Here is a 20,683-nt window from a genome sequence, read left to right on the forward strand (position 1 = left end):
AAATGACTTCAGGTTTGGAAATATCTATGGAAGCCATTTTATGTATGTGTCAGGTTCAAGAAAGGGGACCAACCAGGGCACAGACAGCTTTTGGCATATGAATGGTGTCTGAGTCCTGGGAGTTGATGAAATCTCCCAGGGACGTGCATAAGCTAAGAAGAGATGCATGATGGGGCTACACCCTAGGGAACACCAAAGTGTAGAGGTTGAGAAATGCACAGAAATAGAACAAAGAAATGTTCATGCTGTTAAATGAGTACCTGTAGGCGCCACATATTATGCAAGGTGTTGGTTAGAGAAAGCTGAGTCAGGCAGAGAGATTGTCACCTGGGCCTGGGGGTAAGGGAGACGGGGTCGCTGAGCTTGGAGGGTGGGCACGATTAGGGCTTTCCAGATGAGGGAAGAAGTGAGCAAATGCACAAAGCTAGAAAAGTGGGAAAGGGTGAACAGTTCATTTTGATTAGAATACGGAACATCCTGAAAAAGAAAGGGAAAGAGAGAAAAAGAAAGAGAACATCCTTAACATGATAGTTGGAGATTAAATTATGGATGCTTTGAAAGCCAAAATACCAGGTTTAGCAATGGGAACTTCCGATGATTTCCAAGCAGGGAAATTGTGTGGGCAGAACTGAGGACCAAAGGGTCCTCTAGCAGATGGCCACAGAACTAATACTGCAGAGACCAACACAGGGATTCTTAGAGGCAGCCAGAAGCATGGGGGCCGGCACTCCCGGTGTCACAGTAGACATACAGGGGAGGGAATAAAAGCAAATGAGTGTATATAGAGGAATGGCCAGGACCTGAGGGATGGGAGCCGATGGGCTCTCTAAGGAAAAGTGTACATAGATAACATTTACTAAAATTGCTTTGTAAAAATATAAACCCAGCCAGGTACAGTGGCTCATGCCTGTAATCCCAACACTTTGGGAGGCCAAGGCAGATGGATCACAAGGTCAGGAGTTCGAGACAAGCCTGGCCAACATGGTAAAACCCCATCTCTATTAAAAATACAAAAAAAAAAAAAAACCAATTAGCCAGGCCAGGCATGGTGGCAGGCGCATGTAATCCCAGCTACTCCAGAGGCTGAGGCAGGAGAATTGCTTAAACCTGGGAGGCAGAGGTTGCAGTGAACCAAGATTGAGCCACTGCACTCTAGCCTGGGCAACAGAGCAAGACTCCATCTCGAAAATAAATAAATAAATAAAAATTTTTTAAAAAAACCCATAAGCCCTAGAACCTGAGGGGAATAATACAGAGTGAAAGCCACAGTGCTCCTCCTCTGTGTGACTCTTCCTCCCAGAATTTGTGACTTCAGCCACAGATCAAGACGCTTCACACTGTAGGTTGATAGGAAGGCCACGCCCAGCTCAACACCCACATTGCCCCATTCTACTGATTGCTGTGTTGTTGTTTCTGTTTAGTTTCAACCATAGAACTTGGTTTTCTTCTGGTGAAATTTCATCTATTTGGGTTTTGCCCCAGTGCCCCACTTGGTTAAACTTGCTTTAAATTTCCTGTCTTCCCTGAAGGTGGCTGCTCTTTCTAAGTTTTTCATCTCTTGCCTTATAGATAAGCCACCTTCTGGGTATAACATAGATCATTTTGAGATAGAGAGGAGTTTGAAGAATAGGGATGGAGGCAAGGAAGGAGGGAGGCAGAGTCTTTCTCCTCTCTCCCAGGTCCTGGTGACTGGTTTCCTCGTGACTGCACCACTTGTCCCGGTCCCCAAGGACTCACTAAGAATCCACCCATGGTCAGCCACCTCGAGGTTCCCACCTGAAACTGCCCACATACACTTCTTCCTGGATCCACTTCTGGTGTTTGTAGAAAGGCTACTTTAAAAAGTTTTCTTGGCCAGGCATGGTGGCTCACACCTGTAATCTTGGCACTTTGGGAGGCCAAAACAGGACAATAAGCTGCTTGAGTCCACGAATTTAAGACCAGCCAGGGGCAACACAGCAATACTTTGTCTTTACAAAAAATGAAAAAATTTGCTGGGCATGGTGGCGTGCACCTGTGGTCTCACCTACTTGGGAGGCTGAGGTGGGAGGTTTGCTTGAGCCCAGGAAGTTGAGGCTGCAGTGAGCCAAGATGGGGCCACTGCACTCCAGGCTGAGCAACAGAATGAAACCCTGTCTCTGAAAAAGAAAAAAAAAAAAAGTCTTCTCCTTCTTGAAAACTTAGTAACCCCTACGGCCAGGCACGGTGGCTCATGCCTGTAATTCCAGCGCTTTGGGAGGCCGAGGTAGGCAAATCACCTGAGGTCAGGAGTTCGAGACCAGCCTGGCCAACATGGCAAAACCCTATCTCTACTAAAAATACAACAATTAGCTGGGTGTGGTGACACACACCTGTAGTCCCAGCTACTTGGGAGACTGAGGCAGGAGAATGGCTTGAACCTGGGAGGTGGAGGTTTCAGTGAGTAAAGATCATGCCAGTAAGATCATGCCAGTGCACTCCAGCCTGGGAGACAGAGCGAGACTCCATCTAAAAAAAAAAAAAAAAAGTGGCCGTGGACAGTGGCTCATGCCTGTAATCCCAGCACTTTGGAAGGCCGAGGTGGGTGGATCATGAGGTCAGGAGTTCAAGACCAGCCTGGCCAAGATGGTGAAACCCTGTCTCTACTAAAACTACAAAAATTAGCCAGGCACGGTGGCAGGTGCCTGTAATCCCAGCTACTCGGGAGGCTGAGGCAGGAGAATCGCTTGAACTTGGGTGGCAGAGGTTACAGTGAGCCAAGATCATGCCACTGCACTTGAGTCTGGGTGACAGAATGAGACTCCATGTCAAAAAAAAAAGAAAAGAAAGAAAGAGGCGGGGGCGCAGTGGCTCACGCCTGTAATCCCAGCACTTTGGGAGGCCGAGGCGGGCGGATCACGAGGTTGGGAGATGGAAACCATCCTGGCTAACACGGTGAAACCCCGGCTCTACTAAAAATACAAAAAGTTAGCCGGGCGAGGTGGCGGGCGCCTGTAGTCCCAGCTACTCAGGAGGCTGAGGCAAGAAAATGGCGTGAACCCGGGAGGCGGAGCTTGCAGTGAGCCGAGATCGAGCCACTGCACTCCAGCCTGGGAGACAGAGCGAGACTCTGTCACATAAAAAAGGAAGGAAGGGAGGAAGGGAGGAAGGGAGGAAGAGAGGGAGGGAGGGAGGAAGGAGAGAAGGAAAGAAGGAAGGAAAAAGATAACAGTAACTTCTAGCCTGGACCAACTACATAATGTGCAGGGCAGCTTGTTCAAAAATGACGAAGAATTTCAAGACAGCAGCAGCAGAGCGTTATACCAAGCATGGGCCTGTCTGACTGAGGCTCTTCTGGAGCGTGGAGCCCTGTGTTGCTGCGCGGGTCTCGCGCCTACGAAGTCAACACCGCCTGTGGCTGAGTGTCAGCGCTTTGGGAGATGTGATCTCACACTTCATCTTGGGTGCGATGCACACACACCCACCCTCCTGCACGCCTCCACACCCTCCACTCAGCCGCTTCGTGGGGATTCATTTCTAGAGAGGGATTCTCATTGTGTTTTTCCACTGAATTCACTCCAACTCCTCCCCAGTTAATCTTTTTCAGTCTTCAGCAAAATAGATGTTGACCTTCTAGATGAGTTTTGAGTATTGTCACCCAGTTGCAGGATGAGAAAGATAGAGAGGTCTCCTTGGTACCACTATTCACGTGCACTTCCAGTGCTAAGGGTAACCCAGGGAGTGGCTGACAGCCACGAGATTCTCTTTCTGGAGAGGAGGGTCTGGGGTAGGCTGAGAACGCTGAGCACTCCACAGATGGGATCCTGACATTTGCAAAATCCCACTTGACGACAGTCCCGTTCATTAGCAACATGGGTGTTATAATGATGTTTTCATCTACATGAGGAATCTGAAGCTCAGAGAAGTTGTCTCCTCAAGATCACACAGCCAGGAAATGGCACAGGCAACACACGCCTTCTGAGCCTTGAAATAGCCTCCTTTTCTCTACACACACCGGTCCACAATGGGACATTTTACAAGCCATAGCAGAAGGCTTCGAAGCGGCTTCTATTTGTATATGAAAGAATCAACCATGGTCTCTGCCTTCCTCCAAAGGTAAGAACTTTCTAGCTAATTTGTATTTCTGGTTCTGACTCTTCAGAGACAACCCTGCTACCCACTTTAACCTCAAGACACACATGAATTCTCGAGACCTGAAGACAGCCATAGAGAAAATCACCCAGAGAGGAGGACTTTCCAATGTAGGTATGTGATCCAGATTCAAATTCTACTGTCTTGCTACCATCGTTCTCTTTCTACGTGATTGTCTTCTAACCATTGTATATAAAAGGAAGAAAATAATAATAATAATCCGTCAAGAAATAACTTCTGGTCAGGCGTGGTGGTTCACACCTGTTATCCCAGCACTTTGGGAGGTTGAAGCTAGCAGATCACTTGAGGTCAGGAATTTGAGATCAGCCTGGCCAACATGGTGACACCCTCTCTCTACTAAAAATACAAAAATTAGCTAGGGGTGGTGGCACATGCCTGTAATCCCAGCTACTCGGGAGGCTGAGGTGGGAGAATCACTTGAAGAGGCAGAGGTTGCAGTGAGCCAAGATGGTACCACTGCACTCCCGCCTGGGTGACAGAGCGAGACTCCATCTCAAAAAAAAAAAAAAAGAAAAAGAAATGACTCCTGCAACATCTGTATCTTTTCTAAAGTTATCATGGCTTCAGAGGACAAGAATCTTTCACACACACACACCCTGTACAGTCCCAGCATGCTTGGTTTGCAGGAAGGGGTAGCGTTACTCAGGGCAAGCAAGTCTGCTGTTCTGACTATTTTTTTATTGGCCTACAAGTCATCAGCTGTTTCATGAAATTTTGTGACCAGTTAAGGAAGCCCCTCAGTGCCCCTTGAGAATCTTGTTCCAATCAACTACTGATGATTGTGCAAAGAGAAACATGTTCTCTGTTTCAAGCTGAGTCTCCCATGATATCTGAGCCTTTGGGGGCTCACCAGAAATCCAAGGTCTAGTCCTCAGTGGGGTATGTCCAGAAATTCCATTTTATGTTTATACAGAGGTGATTGGGCATTAGGAAACAATTTCACACTAACCAAGCTCAAAGACTGTCAAAGAGCCCGTGCCAGTGTATTCATTTGTAAATGAAAGATTGGCTTTGGGGGCGCTGGAGGGAGACTGATTGTCCACCTCTCCGGGAAAGTGTTCCTGTCAGCAAAATCCAAAGAAATGAAGACATGAGCCACAGTTGCTTGGCTTAGAGTACATGCAGGGAATTGAGCTGTCTTTGAGGGAGCATCCTCAGAGTTATAGTACATCTGATTAATGATTTCCCTTCCCACTTCAGTGTATGTCTCTGTAGTGACCAGAACATTAGTATCTAGCATATACAGAGCTTTTCACCTTTGAACAATGCTAAATAAACACTAGCCAAGTCACTCTGCATGCCCCCAAAGCAGTATTACCTTCATCACACACATGACAGAGTTGATTTCTGATTTGTTTCTAACTTAATGCTTACATTAGTAAAATCCCAGTGAGACAAACATCAGAAGGCACTCTCATTCCTTGACGAGATTAGCAATGGGTCTCAATCCAATCAGCATGCTTTTTTCAGTGGATGACATGTTCTGACTCTGCCTCTGTATTGTCCAGAGTTTGGGTTCTGAAAACAGAATCCATTCAACTGATTCCAACAGAAAGGTATTTATTTCAGGATATTAAGTAGTTTGGAAAGTCACTGTAAGAACTGAAGAAGCAGACTGTAGGCTGAGCTTTAAGAGATGATGTCTGAAGGCTTCCTGCAGAAGTAGGACCTCCAAGGGAGTTGCTCCTTCTTCCAAGATTAGGAAATCACTTTCTGAATTCTGCCATGGCAGCCTCTTCAGAAACCTGCTTTGTCCAGGAAGCCAGCATGATCAAAAGATCAGGAAGCTTCTTCTAGAGCTGCCAGCTCCAGAACCATGCCCTCCCTGCACCATTCACACCCACAACATGGATCTCCACACCCTGCCACCCCACACCACTGACTGAAGCTAGCAACCAAGCCCAGGCACCTCTGTGGACAGCATCCCAGAGAAGTCAGATACTAAAGATATTTGTCAGCAGAAATATAAACAAAAGTACAGCCTCTGCCTTACTTTTATCTTATAAATCTCATGCAAGTGCATCAGTTCATGCAATTAAGACAAAGCTAAAGCCCTAGCTGCAAGGAAGTCTGGAAAATGTAGTTTTCTGATTTCCAGCCTCTATCTTCAAGACCCACTGGAAGGTGGATGGAGTGTGTGTTGAGCACTATACACCGTGGCCTTGGGGTATAAGGTTAGGTGGGGTTGAGGGGATCTTCTCACGGCATCTTGTGCTCTGCCTATAGGTGCCTAATATTAGGCCAGAGAGGACTTCTGGGTGCTTTGTGCCTTGGGAAAAATTGTCCATTGGCTATAAAAGCAATGCTTAGCAGCCAAGGTTTCCCCTTAGCAACTGGGTTCTGTGCAGCCAGTTCACATGGGTTTTCCAAGACATTTCTGCAGCATCTGTATATGTAACCATTTGATGCTTTCATTTGATAAGTAAGATAATACCAGCTAGTGGAGACAGGATGCTGGCCAAAATCAGAAATGCATTGAGTATAATACTACTAATCCTAAAGTCTAAAGAAGGTGCTTCTTAAATTTATGGAGATTGAAGACTCCTTTGAGAATTCCATGAAAGCTATGGCCCTTCTATCCAGACAGATACTTATATACACGAAATACTGTGTATAATTTCAAGTGCCCTGGGGTTCACAGAGCCCAGGTTAAGAGCTCTGCCTGCTCTATACAGTCATGCTGACTCTAGGGTGAACAGTCATCCCAGTTTTCCCGGAAGAACCTGGGGTTTTCAGTGCTAAAACTGGGAAAGTCCTGGCAAACTGAGACAATTGGTCATTGTCTAGTTGACTCTGAAAATTTCCTGAAGCCCTTCTCAGTGTGAAATATGCCCTTGGAAAAGTCATGGCAGGAGGCTTCGTAGTGCTTCATGACTGCTGCACTCAGCCAAAGTAGATTGCTGTCATGGAAATTTAGGCCCAGAGACATAGGGTGACCTACTCAGGGCCACACAGCTAGCAAGTAGCACAGCCAGGGCTAGAACACAGTCTGTCAGTTCCTAGTGGGTGCAACTCTTCCCTGCCCAACCAGACCTGTGCCCCTGGCCTGGAACTGGAGGAAAACACTGCTGACCCCACAACACAGCCCTGTACAGCCAGCAGGAGCCTTAGGATCACCCCAGGCTGCAGGGGGCCAAGAAGAGGCTACTGTCACTCCAGGTCAACTCCTCCCACCCTGCACTCTTGGAAACAACATGGGGCTGGCTTAGGGGCTTAGCGTGAGTCCAGCAGAAAAGGGGCACTTTTGTTCTCATGAAAGTCTTTGGCCGGGCGTGGTGGTTCGCACCTGTAATCCCAGCACTTTGGGAGACCGAGGCGGGTGGATCATGAGATCAAGAGATCGAGACCATCCTGACCAACATGGTAAAACCCCATCTCTACTAAAAATACAAAAACTAGCTGGGGGTGGTGGCACACGCCTCTAGTCCCAGCTACTTGGGAGGCTGAGGCAGCAGAATTGCTTGAACCTGGGAGGTGGAGGTTGCAGTGAGCCGAGATCATGCCACTGTACTCCAGCCTGGTGACAGCAAGACCGTCTCAGGAAAAAAAAAAAAAAAAGGTCTTTCTCATCTGCTTGCTGTCCCTAAAACTTTCTTCAAAGCAGAGACAATTACAGGTTGAAGGCTTGAAATGAAACCAGAATGGACAGTGGTAATGGCTGTGCATTGTCAATGTACTTAATGCCACTGAATTGTACACACGAAAATAGTTGAAGTGGTTTTAAAAAAGAAACAGACTGTGTGCAGTGGCTCACGCCTGTAATCTCAGCACTTTGGGAGGCTGAGGTGGGCGGATCACTTGAGCCCACAAGTTTGAGACCAGCCTAGGCAGCATGACAAAACCCCATTTCTACAAAAAAATTACAAAATTAACCAGGTACAGTGGCACATGCCTGTAGTCCCATCTACTCAGGAGGCTGAGGTGGGAGGATTGATTAAGCTCAGGAGGTTGAGGCTGTAGTGAGCTGTGATTGCACCACCGCATTCCAGCCTGGGCGACAGAGCAAGACCCTGTCTCAAAGAAAAACAAAATAAAACAAAACAAAAAACAAAACAAAACAAAAAACTAGGGAGGGAATGGGTGTGTTTTTCTGGACCTTTGTGCTGCTGTGATCTCTTCCTGTACTTGTAATCAGCATGATCACTCCAAGCATGAATTTTCTTTTCCTTCCAGGCCGGGCCATCTCCTTTGTGACCAAGAACTTCTTTTCCAAAGCCAATGGAAACAGAAGCAGCGCTCCCAACGTGGTGGTGGTGATGGTGGATGGCTGGCCCACAGACAAAGTGGAGGAGGCTTCAAGACTTGCGAGAGAGTCAGGAATCAACATTTTCTTCATCACCATTGAAGGTGCTGCTGAAAATGAGAAGCAGTATGTGGTGGAGCCCAACTTTGCAAACAAGGTAGATGACTGCCCAGAGACCTACCCAACATCAGGATTTTCCACACTCTGAAAAGTTGTAACGCCATTGCGCTGGTTTTCCCATGCCTTTAAGTGTGCATGAAGCTCATTTCTAGGCAGTAAGGCCTCCCGGGAGGGACTGGTCAATCCGCAACCTGCAATTACCCTCTCAAAGCAAAACCCCACACCCACCAGCAGCTGTGGAGGAGCAGTGTCCTCGAATTCTCAGCTAGGTTCTCCCGTGCTCCTCCCACAGCCACAGGGGGGTCTCACCCCGGCAGCCCAGGGAGCCTTCACACACACATGGAAGCAAACATACACTCTTTCTCCCACACACACGCACACACTTTCTCCTGTATACACACATTGCCGATTCATCAACCTGATAAACCGGAGAAAGGAGGCAATGAACCACAGCAGTGAGATCGTGTTTTCAGATGCTCCTCCTGGGTTCTGTGGAGACGCCCAGTAGGAGATGTGGAGCAAGGCCTCCCTCACTCACGCCACCAAAGCTGCTCAGCTGTTGTGTGTTTTGTACAATAGACCACCACATAAACCTTCCCCCAAAGAAAAGGCTCCAGCTTTAAAATAGAAAGAAAGCCTTGGACAGGTTTTTCTTTAAGGCCCTTCCGGCTTTAATATTCCATGTGTTCAGAGCCAGCAGGGCTTAACCTCCTGCACCACCTCAAACTGATGGCCACTTTCTGCTCCTTGAAATGCCCTTCTCCCTGGACTTCCAGGATGCTCTGTGACTCTTATTTCATTGCTTCTTGCCTTTTTTCTACCCTCAATGTTGACCTCCCCAGGTCTACACCCTCCTCTTTAAGAGGCCCTCTCCCTTCAGGATCCCTCCCAGGGTCACAGCTTCCACCTTCATCTCTTTTTTTCTTTTTTCAGACGGAGTCTCACTCTGTCGCCCAAGCTGGAGTGCAGTGGTGCGATCTCAGCTCACTGCAACCTCCACCTCCCAGGTTCAAGCAATTCTCCTGCCTCAGCCTCCCAAGTAGCTTAGACTACAGGCGCCCACCACCATGCCCAACTACTTTTTTTTTTTTTGTATTTTTAGTAGAGACGGGGTTTCACCATGTTAGCCAGGGTGGTCTCTATCTCCTGACCTCTTGATCCGCCCACCTCGGCCTCCCAAAGTGCTAGGATTACAGGTGTGGGCCTCTGCGCCTGGCCCTACCTTCATCTCTTGAGCTCTGTAGCCATCCATTTCCAGCTGACTGACTTTTCTCCACCTGATGTCCTATCAGAACCTTAAATCCCACCTGTAACAAGCCGAGTTCATCATCTTTCCCACCAAACTGTTTCCTCCTCTGGACTTCACATGAATGACCACACACCCATCCCAGAGGCAGTGTCACCCCAGAGCTCCTCATCAGCTCCCACATCACAGATCTCTCCCCCTCCTCTTTTCCTCGCCCGACGCCCCCTCCCCAGTTCAAGCTGATACCCTGCACCTGGTCCTTCTCCCTCCTGGTGCTCCCCAGGTTAGTTTAGATTTCACAATGAAACCCAACTCACATTTCTGATGGGTTCCTCCAGTCCTGTGGGGTCCTTGCTCCAAATCCTTCATTGCTACCCATTGTTCTCAAGGCCTTCTGGGGTGCAGTCCCAACCCACTCTCCTGGCCCATCTGTTATGACCCCCGACAGCCCCATGTTCTGGTCAGCTGGTCTCCCATCCACACCCAGCACCGCCGCTGTCTCCTGCTGTGACTTCACTGCCTGGTGGAAATCCCTCCCTCCATCTGTTGGCCAGAATTCAGCTCAGGCTCAGCACTTACCTCACGTGTCATCGGCTCCATGGAAAGTTTTGTGATCCCCATTTAGGTTTTTACACATCAATTTTTGAAAAATATCTTCCAGGAAAGTTTGAAGCAATCTCTTTTTCTAAAATAATCTTTTAATTATACAAGGCTATCAGTAGTCATCTGGTCTGACTCTTTCTGTGACCCAGAGGCAGGGGTAAGGAAGAAACCCCACGCCTTGGGAACACTATGCCACTTCCAGGAGCGCAACAACCAGTTTGCTCAAGGTGTATTTGCAGCTGCCTTATTTTTTTCTGGCATAAGCTCAGGCACTGGTAAATAAATGTTCGTTTGCCTGGAGGCAGGACTGTCTGGTTCTGAAGGTGGATAGATTTGTGTTCCAATCTCAGGGACTCAGGGAAGTCCCCTCATAGCTTGGTTTGTTCCTTCGTGGCAGGGGGTTATGATTCCACCTTGGAGGGTGAGGGTGGGGATTTAATGAGAGAATCATTCCGAGAGCATCTGATGGGCGCCCTAAATGTGGTCATTCAGCAACTGTGGGATCCCTTCCCGCCTGGAACAGGGCTGCTCTGGAGACATTTCCATAGCGATTTCTTGTGTATGTCATCTCTTTTCCCAATTGGAATAAAAGCTTTCTTTAGTCCTCTCATGCCATGGTGCCCACCAATGCCAATCTTATGGCTGCCAGTACAAAGGAGGAGCCTGGAGAAGCATACATGTGAAACTGACACCAGAGATTTAATATCTCCCTATGAATTTGCTTAGGAGACAGTTTTCCACTGACACAGGCAGGGACCCAGCTGAGGAAGTCGAACTGAGCCCAGCGATAAACCGGGGGCTTTGCCTCAGTGAGTGGCGGCTGGGTGAACCGAGGTGGAAAAACGCAGTAGGAGGGTTAGGACAGAAAACAAGGGCCTGCTTGCTTCTTTGCCTGCCCCGGGGATCAAGCCTAACGGTGACACTGGAGGATTTGACCCTGACCTGGCGCGGGTCCCTCCCCTCTGTCTTCCAGGCCGTGTGCAGAACAAACGGCTTCTACTCCTTTCACGTGCAGAGCTGGTTTGGCCTCCACAAGACCCTGCAGCCTCTAGTGAAGCGGGTCTGTGACACCGACCGCCTGGCCTGCAGCAAGACCTGCTTGAACTCGGCCGACATTGGCTTCGTCATCGACGGCTCCAGCAGCGTGGGGACGGGCAACTTCCGCACTGTTCTCCAGTTTGTGACCAACCTCACCAAAGAGTTTGAGATTTCCGACACAGACACGCGCATCGGGGCCGTGCAGTACACCTACGAACAGCGGCTGGAGTTTGGGTTCGACCAGTACAGCAGCAAGCCCGACATCCTCAACGCCATCAAGAGGGTGGGCTACTGGAGTGGTGGCACTAGCACGGGAGCTGCCATCAACTTCGCCCTGGAGCAGCTCTTCAAGAAGTCCAAGCCCAACAAGAGGAAGTTAATGATCCTCATCACTGACGGGAGGTCCTACGACGACGTCCGGATCCCAGCCATGGCTGCCCATCTGAAGGGTAAGCTGGGCTTGCCAAGCAGCCTGGTGCTGAGGCCGCTTTCTGGGGCTTGGTGGGCCAGTGGGACAAGGAAGGTATTTTCCTTTTATGCATTGGTTTTTTCTACGACTTCATACAAATGTTCAAAGCCACAGGGAGGGCTTTAGGGGTAGAAAGCCCCTCTGAGTAGGGAGAAGGAACAAGGACGGGGCAGCAAGGTGGTCTCCTAAGTATCATTACCAACCCACGGCCTGTGGATAACTGGGCACATTACCCCTTTCCTTTACATCCTGCACCCTGAAGCATTTCCCACAAGAGTATGATACATTAAAAGGGAATTTGACTCATCACTTTACCTCTGTTAAAAACACCAAACCTCCATCTCTATTGAATATGTCAAATCGTTCTGGTACCTAGACCACCAAATTGTTTTTGTAACTTTTATTTATTTATTTATTTTGAGATAGAATCTCACTCAGTTGTCCAGGCTGCAATGCAATGGTGCCATCTCGGATCACTGCAACCTCTGCCTCCCGGGTTCAAGCAATTCTCCTGCCTCAGCCTCCCAAGTAGCTGGGACTACAGGCACCTGCTACCACACCCAGCTAATTTTTGTATTTTTAGTAGAGATGGGGTTTTGCCATGTTGGCAGGCTGTTCTTGAACTCCTGACAGGTGATCCTCCTGCCTTGGACACCCAAAGTGCCAGAATAACAGGCGTGAGTCACTGTGCCCAGCGACTCACCTTTTAATTCCTTTAAAGGTAGTAGTGCCTTTTAAGGAAAAATAGTGTTTTTAAAGACAAGTACTATTTCCGTAAGCAACTGTTAACCAGATTTGGGGGGGCTTCAGGGAAACCTGAAAGGAATTTCAATTCAAAATATTTAAAGAGACCAGGGGTGGTGGTTCACGCCTATTGTCACAGCTACTCAGGAGACTGAGGTGAAAGGATTACTTGAGTCCTGGAGTTGGAGGCTGCAGTGATCTATGATTGCACCACCAGACTCCAGCCTGGGCAACAGAGCAAGATCCTGTCTCAAAAAAAAAGGCCGGGCACAGTGGCTCACGCCTATAATCCTAGCACTTTGGGAGGCCGAGGCAGGTGGATCACCTGAGGTTGGGAGTTCGAGACCAGCCTGACCAACATGGAGAACCCCCGTCTCTACTAAAAATACAAAATTAGCCAGGCCAGGAGGCACATGCCTGTAATCCCAGCTACTCAGGAGGCTGAGGCAGGAGAATTGCTTGAACCCGGGAGGCAGAGTTTGCTGGTGAGCCGAGATCATTGCACACCAGCCTGTACAACAAGAGCAAAACTAAGTCTCAAAAAAAAAAAAAAAAATGTTCTAAGAGCTATGTCCAGTTTCTAAGAGGGCAGCAAAGTTTTAAAATATGAAAAATGAGCAAAATTTGTCTGTAAATGTTTAGAAAATCAGCCACATTTATGTTTTATTGCAGAATTTATGTATAATCACTGTTCTGAAAAATGTCATTAGTTATCAAGAATATAAACAACCTGGAGAAAACCCCAAGTGATAATAATAATAGTAATAATAATAAAAGTAAACCAAGTAGTCACTGAACACCAATGCCCTGGAGATCAATATGAGCATACACAACTCAGTGCTGTGGTTGTTGCTGCTTCTTCTGTGCCTACATTTTTTTTTTTTAGGCAGTGTCTCGCTCTGTCGCCCAGGCTGGAGTGCAGTAGCACGATCTCTGCTCACTGCAACCTCCGCCTCCCAAGTTCAAGTGATTCTCCCACCTCAGCCTCCTGAGTAGCTGGGATTACAGGCAGGCACCACCACGTCCAGCTAAATTTTTGTATTTTTAGTAGAGACGGGGTTTCACCATGTTGGCTAGGCTTTTCTTGAACCCCTGACCTGTTGCCATCCACCTACCTCAGCCTCCCGAAGTGCTGGGATCACAGGCATGAGCCACTGCGCCTGGCTTCTGTGCCTACATTTAACTTCAGTTATTTTGCAGGATTTTCTGAATGGTTGAAAGCTACTTTCATTTCTTCCTAAAACAAGCCTTAATGAATCAACAATGCTGGTTTCTAGAATCCAAAGTAACCAGATACCAAGTTCAGGCAGTCTTCCCAGTGACTTACCCTTTATGGAGGCTGTAGGGCACCCTCATAATTGTGGGATGGCTGATGGCTTGCATGCCAACAATCACAAGGTCCACCAGGCTCCTGTCAGCAGAGTGAAGATGGATTAAGGCTCAGAAGCAACCGGCCCGAACTCCCAGATTGAATGGGCAGAGCCAGATGGCCCAGCTTTGACTACAAGCCCAAGGCTCTCCTGCTTTCTCCAAACATCTGTCCCCAGTTTGTGCTCAGCTACACCATCACTTATTTTTCTAGATGTACGTCTTTTGGGCCTCATCCAGAGGGTATCCTTGGCCTATTCATCGGGAAAAATGAAGACTGAGGGAAATGGCCGAGGTGCTCTCAGGGCAGCTTTAATAACTAGGACCAAAAGATACAAATTACCTGGAGGCAGATTCTTACTCAGCCTAATGCTGAGATTTGTCTGAAAATGTAATGAGCATTGTGTTCCTGGGAGTATCCAAGTCAAGGCTGGGTGACCATCTGTTAGAATTGCCAGTAGGAGATTCTCTACAACAAGAGTGGACTTGGGATCTGGAAAGCTAAATTTCTTTTCTTTCTTTTTTTTTTTTTTTTTTTTTTGAGACGGAGTTTCACTCTCGTTGCCCAGGCTGGAGTGCAATGGCACAATCTTGGCTCATTGCAACCGCCATCTCCCGGGTTCAAGCGATTCTCCTGCCTCAGTCTCCCGAGTAGCTGGGATTACAGGCACCTGCCACCACACCCAGCTAATTTTTTTTTGTATTTTTAGAGGAGACAGGGTTTCACCATGTTGGCTAGGCTGGTCTTGAACTCCTGATCTCAGGTGATCCACCTGCCTTTGCCTCCCAAAGTGCTGGGATTACAGGTGTGAGCCACCACACCCGGCCTGGAGAGCTAAATTTCTAATACTGTTTGTGTTGTTTTTATTTAAGGGCAACCTCTCTATCTTTGAGCAGGAAGGAGGGCTTAGACTGTCTAAACCCAGCTCTGCAGCAAAGCTGTTCTCACTGACACCTGGCAGCACTTTAAAGCCCAAAGCTGGCTCCTTCTAATCTAGACAATATTCCGAGAAATTAAACTGGAGAGGTGAGAAAGGGGACTGGCAGCTTAAATGCAATTTAATGGACCACAATCAAAAAGCAGCTTAGGTCAGAGCCCCGTGAGGTATGCATGACTCTCCCAGGCACCCAGAAGATGCTAGAGATAGTGACGCCACTGTGGGGGACTTCGGGGGAGGTGCCAGGGCCAGAAGGCCACATCCAGGCTCTGCCCTCTTGTTTCATGGCCATTTTGCTCACCCTACTCAGACCAGCCTGAAGGTGATACAAGAATAGGCTATTGTAGAGTCAGGTCAAGCACCTGCTGACCAGCTGCCCACAACCCAAATGAAGACCCGTCGCCCCAGGCAGTCTCCCAGTTTTCCCACTAAGAATGGATGCCTTGTCTCTGAGTCCCGTCCTCTCCTCCCTGGGTCATCTTCTCCCCACTGCAATCCAGCACCTTCAGTCTTATTATACTCCTTCCCATTTGCACCTAGACGTGCTCAAGTTCCTCCCTCCCTATAAATAAACGTTCTCTGTGACTCCACGTTCTGCTCCAGTTACCACCTACTGACTCCCTTTCACAGCCAAACTTCAGGCAAGGAGCTGTGTGTGCTGACCCCACATGTTCACTTCTTTTCCACTCTCAGCTCACAGTAGTTCATTTGGTTTCTTTGGCATCTTCTCCCCTGAAACTGTTCTCACCAAACTACCAATGTCTTGGTTTTGTTTTTTCTTCTTTTGTTTTGAGATGGACTCTCACTCTGTCACCCAGGCTAGAGTCCAGTGGTGCCATCTCGGCTCACTGCAACCTTCTGCCTTCAAGGTTGAAGCGATTCTCCTGTCTCAGCCTCCTGAGTAGCTGGGACTACAGGCATGTGCCACCACGCCTGGCTAATTTTTTGTATTTTTACAAAAAAAAAAAAAGGGGGGGGGGGTTTTTTTGCAAACAAAAAAAAAAAAAAAAAAAAGGATTTTTTGTGACCTGTGACCTCGTGATCCATCCGCCTTGGCTTCCCAAAGTGCTGGGATTACAGGCGTGCACCACCACACCCAACCTATTTTTGCTTTTTAAAAAATCCAGTAAGGCCAGGCACGGTGGCTTATGCATGTAATCCCAGCACTTTGGGAGGCCGAGGCAGGAGGATCACTTGAGATCGGAGTTCGAAACCAGCCTGGCCAACATGGTGAAACCCTGTCTCTACTAAGAACACAAAAATTAGCCAGGTGTAGTGGCACATGCCTGTAATCCCAGCTACTTGGGAGGCTGAGGCACAAGAATCTCTTGAACCCGGGAAGTGGAGGTTGCAGTGAGTGGAGATCACGCCATTGCACTCTAGCCTGGGTGACAGAGTGAGATTCTGTCTCAAACAAACAAAAACCCGTTGAGCACTTTTTCATGTTCATCTTACATGACTGCCCTGTAGCACCCAACAGTGTTGGGCACCCCCTTCTTTATCTTGGAAGCCTTTCTTCATCACAATGTTGGAACAGATGCTGGGGACCATCGCTCTGGCACCTTCGGCAAGGATTCCTGCACTGGAAATGAGGTTGCATTCAGTGATTTGTAAAGTCACCCTCGAGCCTAAAGTGATGCCATTCCACTGTTTTAGTTTAAAAGATCTTGAACTAGCTTTTGATGGCATTTAAGGCTCTCTGAGATTTTGCTCGGCTCTGCACGCTGGTAGAGCGGGCATGTGTCATGTGTTCTGACCTGCATGGCCGCAAAAGTTTCACTTGTCCCAAAATAGCTTCCCCTCTTCTATTCCCGAATATGAAATTCTTACCATGTTATTTACTCCATTTTGTTCATTTTTTCCTAAAATACTATCAACTCCTGAGATAACAATTATATAAATGTTGTTACTGTTGGCATATATTGAGTGAATGAATGAATGGCCATACTTAGACTTAATTCTGGAAACCTAGAGGCTCATAGGGTATTTTTGGTTTGGTTTTGTTTGGGCACATTTCTGATTTTTGATTTGGCTGTGCCGACAGGGCCACAAGAAGGTAGAGATTCTTTAGCAGCACCTTTACTTGGGGACATTTGTTCATCTAGCTTTTGTCCCCACAGGAGTGATCACCTATGCGATAGGCGTTGCCTGGGCTGCCCAGGAGGAGCTGGAAGTCATTGCCACTCACTCCGCCAGGGACCACTCCTTCTTTGTGGATGAGTTTGACAACCTCTACCAGTATGTCCCCAGGATCATCCAGAACATTTGTACAGAGTTCAACTCACAGCCTCGGAACTGAATCCAGAGCAGGCAGAGCACCAGCAAGTGCTGCTTTACTGACTGATGCTTTGGACAACCCCAGCACTTGATGGGGCACGCACGGGGCATCAAGGCTTGGGCAGGGCATGGGGAGACAGATGTCTTGTTGTTATTCTTTGCCATCGTGCTTTTTCATACTCCAAAACTTGGAGTTAGAAAGATGATCACAAATGTATAGAAAGAGCCAAAAGGCTACATCATGTTGAAGGTCCTGGAGATTTTACATTTTGACAATTGTTTTCAAAATAAATGTTCAGAATACAGTGCAGCCCTTATGACAGACTTACATAGAGCTTTTGTGAGATTTTTAAGTTGCTTCTCATGAGGACTCTGTAACCCTCAGCAAGTTTCATTTTTCTCGTGACAATGTAGGAATTGCTTAATTAAATGTTTAGAAGGATTACATGCAATATTTCTGACTGTGTCATGTGTACGCAGGGTTCGTGGCGGGGCCACCGTTTGCTTTCCTCAGTTGCCAGAGCACCTTCTGTGGGCTCACACCTGGCCCAAGGTGACAACGCACCTGCAGAGGTGCAGAGACAATGTATAGTGACTTTGCTTCTCCTGATATGCCTCCCTCGCTGCTGTCTGAGTCAATGGATACTTGCAACATGATGCTTTAAGAGCGGCTGGCTCTGGAGCACCAAGCTGATCTTGCTTAAAAGTAATGCAGTAGGCCAGGCACGGGGGGCTCACGCCTGTAATCGCAGCACTTTGGGAGGCCAAGGTGGGTGGATCACCTGAGGTCAGGAGTTCAAGAACAGCCTGACCAACATAGTGAAACCCCATCTCTACTAAAAATACAAAAATGAGCCTGTAGTCCCAGTTACTCAGGAGGCTGAGACACAAGAATCGCTTGAACCTGGTAAGTGAAGTTTGCAGTGAGCCAAGATTGTGCCACTGCACTCCAGCCTGGGTGGCAGAGTGAGACTCTGTCTCCAGAAACAAAACTGGTGCAGTAGGCTATGCATTAGAATCACTTAGGAGACTGCAGTGCGGGTTCCCAGGCTCCACCCCAGTACCAGTGAATTCTGAGTCACTGGGATTGGAGCTTGAACATTGGCATGTTTTAAGAGCTCTCTGGTGATTTGTATCTGCTGCCATGATCTAGAAGCGCCGAGCTATCCCTGAGGAACTAGTGTTACATTTCCTCAAAGAGGCCTCGTTTGTGCCTGCTGCCCTGGGTCCTCCCAGTTGAGCATTTCTCTTGGATTTTTCATTTGTTAACCAAATAGTATTGCTAGCTGCATTAAAATAAGCTGGGATGAGTTTGGTTGCACTTCACTTTTTACTTCCAGCTTCTCCAAAGACTCACCTATCAGCGTGTGAAATACATGTGTAGTTGGGAAACGTTCAAAAGAATCATAAATAGAGATGACTTAGTTGATAAGTTATGTTTTATAAAAATATGTTATGAAGAATGCTACTCTGAATGAGAGCAGAAACATAGTAATTGTGTCAATACTTGGGACAAAATGTTTACATAAAAAATTAGAATCAAGGATATCATTCAGTTAGCAGAATTTACACTGAGCTCACCAAAGTTCTTAATAACTGAAGAAACAGTATATTGTCAATTGAAAATATTGTGGTCTACAGAGAAGAATCAATTAAAGGTGTCAACAATTTCAGATTTATTTGCCATAAAATTTACTTTGAATGCAATTATAATTTTATCCAAAAACTTCAAAATATAAATCTGTTTTTTTTTTTTTTAAGGAAATTCTTCAAAAAGATACTGGTGACACTCTATTCATGCCAGACTCAGCTAAGAAGCTAATTTAGGCCAGGCATGGTGGCTCATGCCTGTAATCCCAGCCCTTTGGGAGGCCAAGACGGGTGGATCACCTGAGTTCAGGAGTTCAAGACTAGCCTGACCAACATGGTGAAACCTCGTCTCTACTCAAAATACAAAATGAGCCGGGCGTGGTGGTGCATGCCTGTAGTCCCAGCTGCTTGGGAGGCTGAGGCAGGAGAATCGCCGGGAGGTGGAGATTGCATGAGCCAAGATGGTGCCTCTGCACTCCAGCCTGGGTGACAGAGTGAGTTTGAGACTCTGTCTCAAAAAAAAAAAAAAAAAAAAAAAAAAAAAAAAAAAAAAAAAAAAAAACAAAAAAAAAAAAAAAAAAAAAAAAAAAAAAAAAAAAAAAAAAAAAAAAGCTAATTAAAAAGCTTAAAAAAGGACTAGGAATGATTATTCTGCCTACGTTTCTGCATGTGAAGATGTGAAGATAAACCCCATAGAGGAGTTTTTCACCATTGCTTCCATGTACACATACAAGTTATCTGGATTTTTTAAAGATATATTTTATTTTGGAAAATGGTGTTTGAATCTAGTTATTTTATAGGGGCCTTAATATAAAAACCAATTTGTCATCAATAAGTAAATATTTCCAAAAGTAATATAATTTTAATTATTTTGGTGTCCTCTTTCACTCACAAACCTGCCCCAGTTTGGAAAATAAATGATATGGTCACCCTAGTTATAGGCACTATAAATTTGAGGATAACTGGCACCTCTTCCAATGAGTCCATTGTCTACGCATTGTCAACAAATATTGAGTGTATGCTGTGGGGGCGGGGAGGAAGGGATCATAGGAAGTGAGACACTCAAAGGCTATGGTGTCATCAGAATTGTCGGTATGGATGTTCAAGTCACCAAAGACAATGACAGGAGTCAGGATGGAGAGAATATAGCCAGGCTCTTCGCCAACGAGAGAAAGTGACTCAGAGATTGGTAGAAGGCAGCAGTGATGGGTTTGAGGGGCTGAATACAATTTGAGGCAAGACCTTCAAGGGAGCTGGGACTTTGAAGGAGGACTAGGAAGGGGACAGTGAGGAAGGGGCAGTGGAGCAGAGGGCAGACCTATCCCCCATTCCAGGCCTGAAATACATGGGGTGAGAGAGAATAAACAGACTCCACTTGGGAGTCTGCAAGAGACAACCTGGTTTCAGATAAGCAGGCCAGGAAGGTGGAAGGGCTGAGGCTTCTGGGAGCTTGCTGACACCAGAGAGAAGTTCCCTGCGTCCCAGGGGGAAGGCTGGGTGGGGAGGGGGCTGAGGTCGAATCAGAGTTTGCACAGAGTAGTTTGGGATAAAAGTTCTGGGGATGGTTGGATGAGTGAGAGACTTGGATATGACTGTCACCTCCCACAACCTAAACTGTGCCTAATGTTGCTGAGGCAGGGCTAAGATCTTAACACTAGAAACAGAGCCTTAGAGACAATCTATGTCAATCCCTCAAATTGCAAAAGAGGAAACCCAGGCCACAAGAAGGTTGTGCAGATATGGAGGGACAGGACCAGAATTTGGATCTGTCTGCTGATCTATTGGCTCATGTGACCAACCTTTGTCGGGGTCAGAGACCCCCATGCCATCCCCATCCCCACCCAACTTGGCTCTGCACACTCCTGGGCTCTCGTCTGGCCTTTGCAAAGCTCTCTGGGTCCTGCAGACTCTGGAGC

The 20,683-nt window shown here is 47.2% G+C and overlaps 1 protein-coding gene across 4 annotated transcripts in view; it reads left to right on the forward strand.

Annotated features, from left to right (window-relative positions):
* The window catches only part of VIT (vitrin), a 125,694-nt gene extending 108,065 nt beyond the window's left edge, over window positions 1-17,629 (forward strand). For 3 of the 4 annotated variants that reach the window (XM_026454757.1, XM_026454759.1, XM_026454760.1), the window contains 4 exons: window positions 4,121-4,224; window positions 8,305-8,531; window positions 11,317-11,830; window positions 17,021-17,629. In XM_026454757.1, the coding sequence (XP_026310542.1) occupies window positions 4,121-4,224; window positions 8,305-8,531; window positions 11,317-11,830; window positions 17,021-17,199 (1,024 nt within the window). In that variant the 3' untranslated portion in view covers window positions 17,200-17,629. The remainder of the gene's footprint in view (window positions 1-4,120; window positions 4,225-8,304; window positions 8,532-11,316; window positions 11,831-17,020) is intronic. The other variant, XM_026454758.1, reaches the window with a different exon arrangement.
* Window positions 17,630-20,683: the final 3,054 nt, after the last annotated feature.

This window comes from Piliocolobus tephrosceles, chromosome 15 (genome assembly GCF_002776525.5).
Source record: "Piliocolobus tephrosceles isolate RC106 chromosome 15, ASM277652v3, whole genome shotgun sequence".
NCBI classification, from domain to species: Eukaryota; Metazoa; Chordata; class Mammalia; order Primates; family Cercopithecidae; genus Piliocolobus; species Piliocolobus tephrosceles.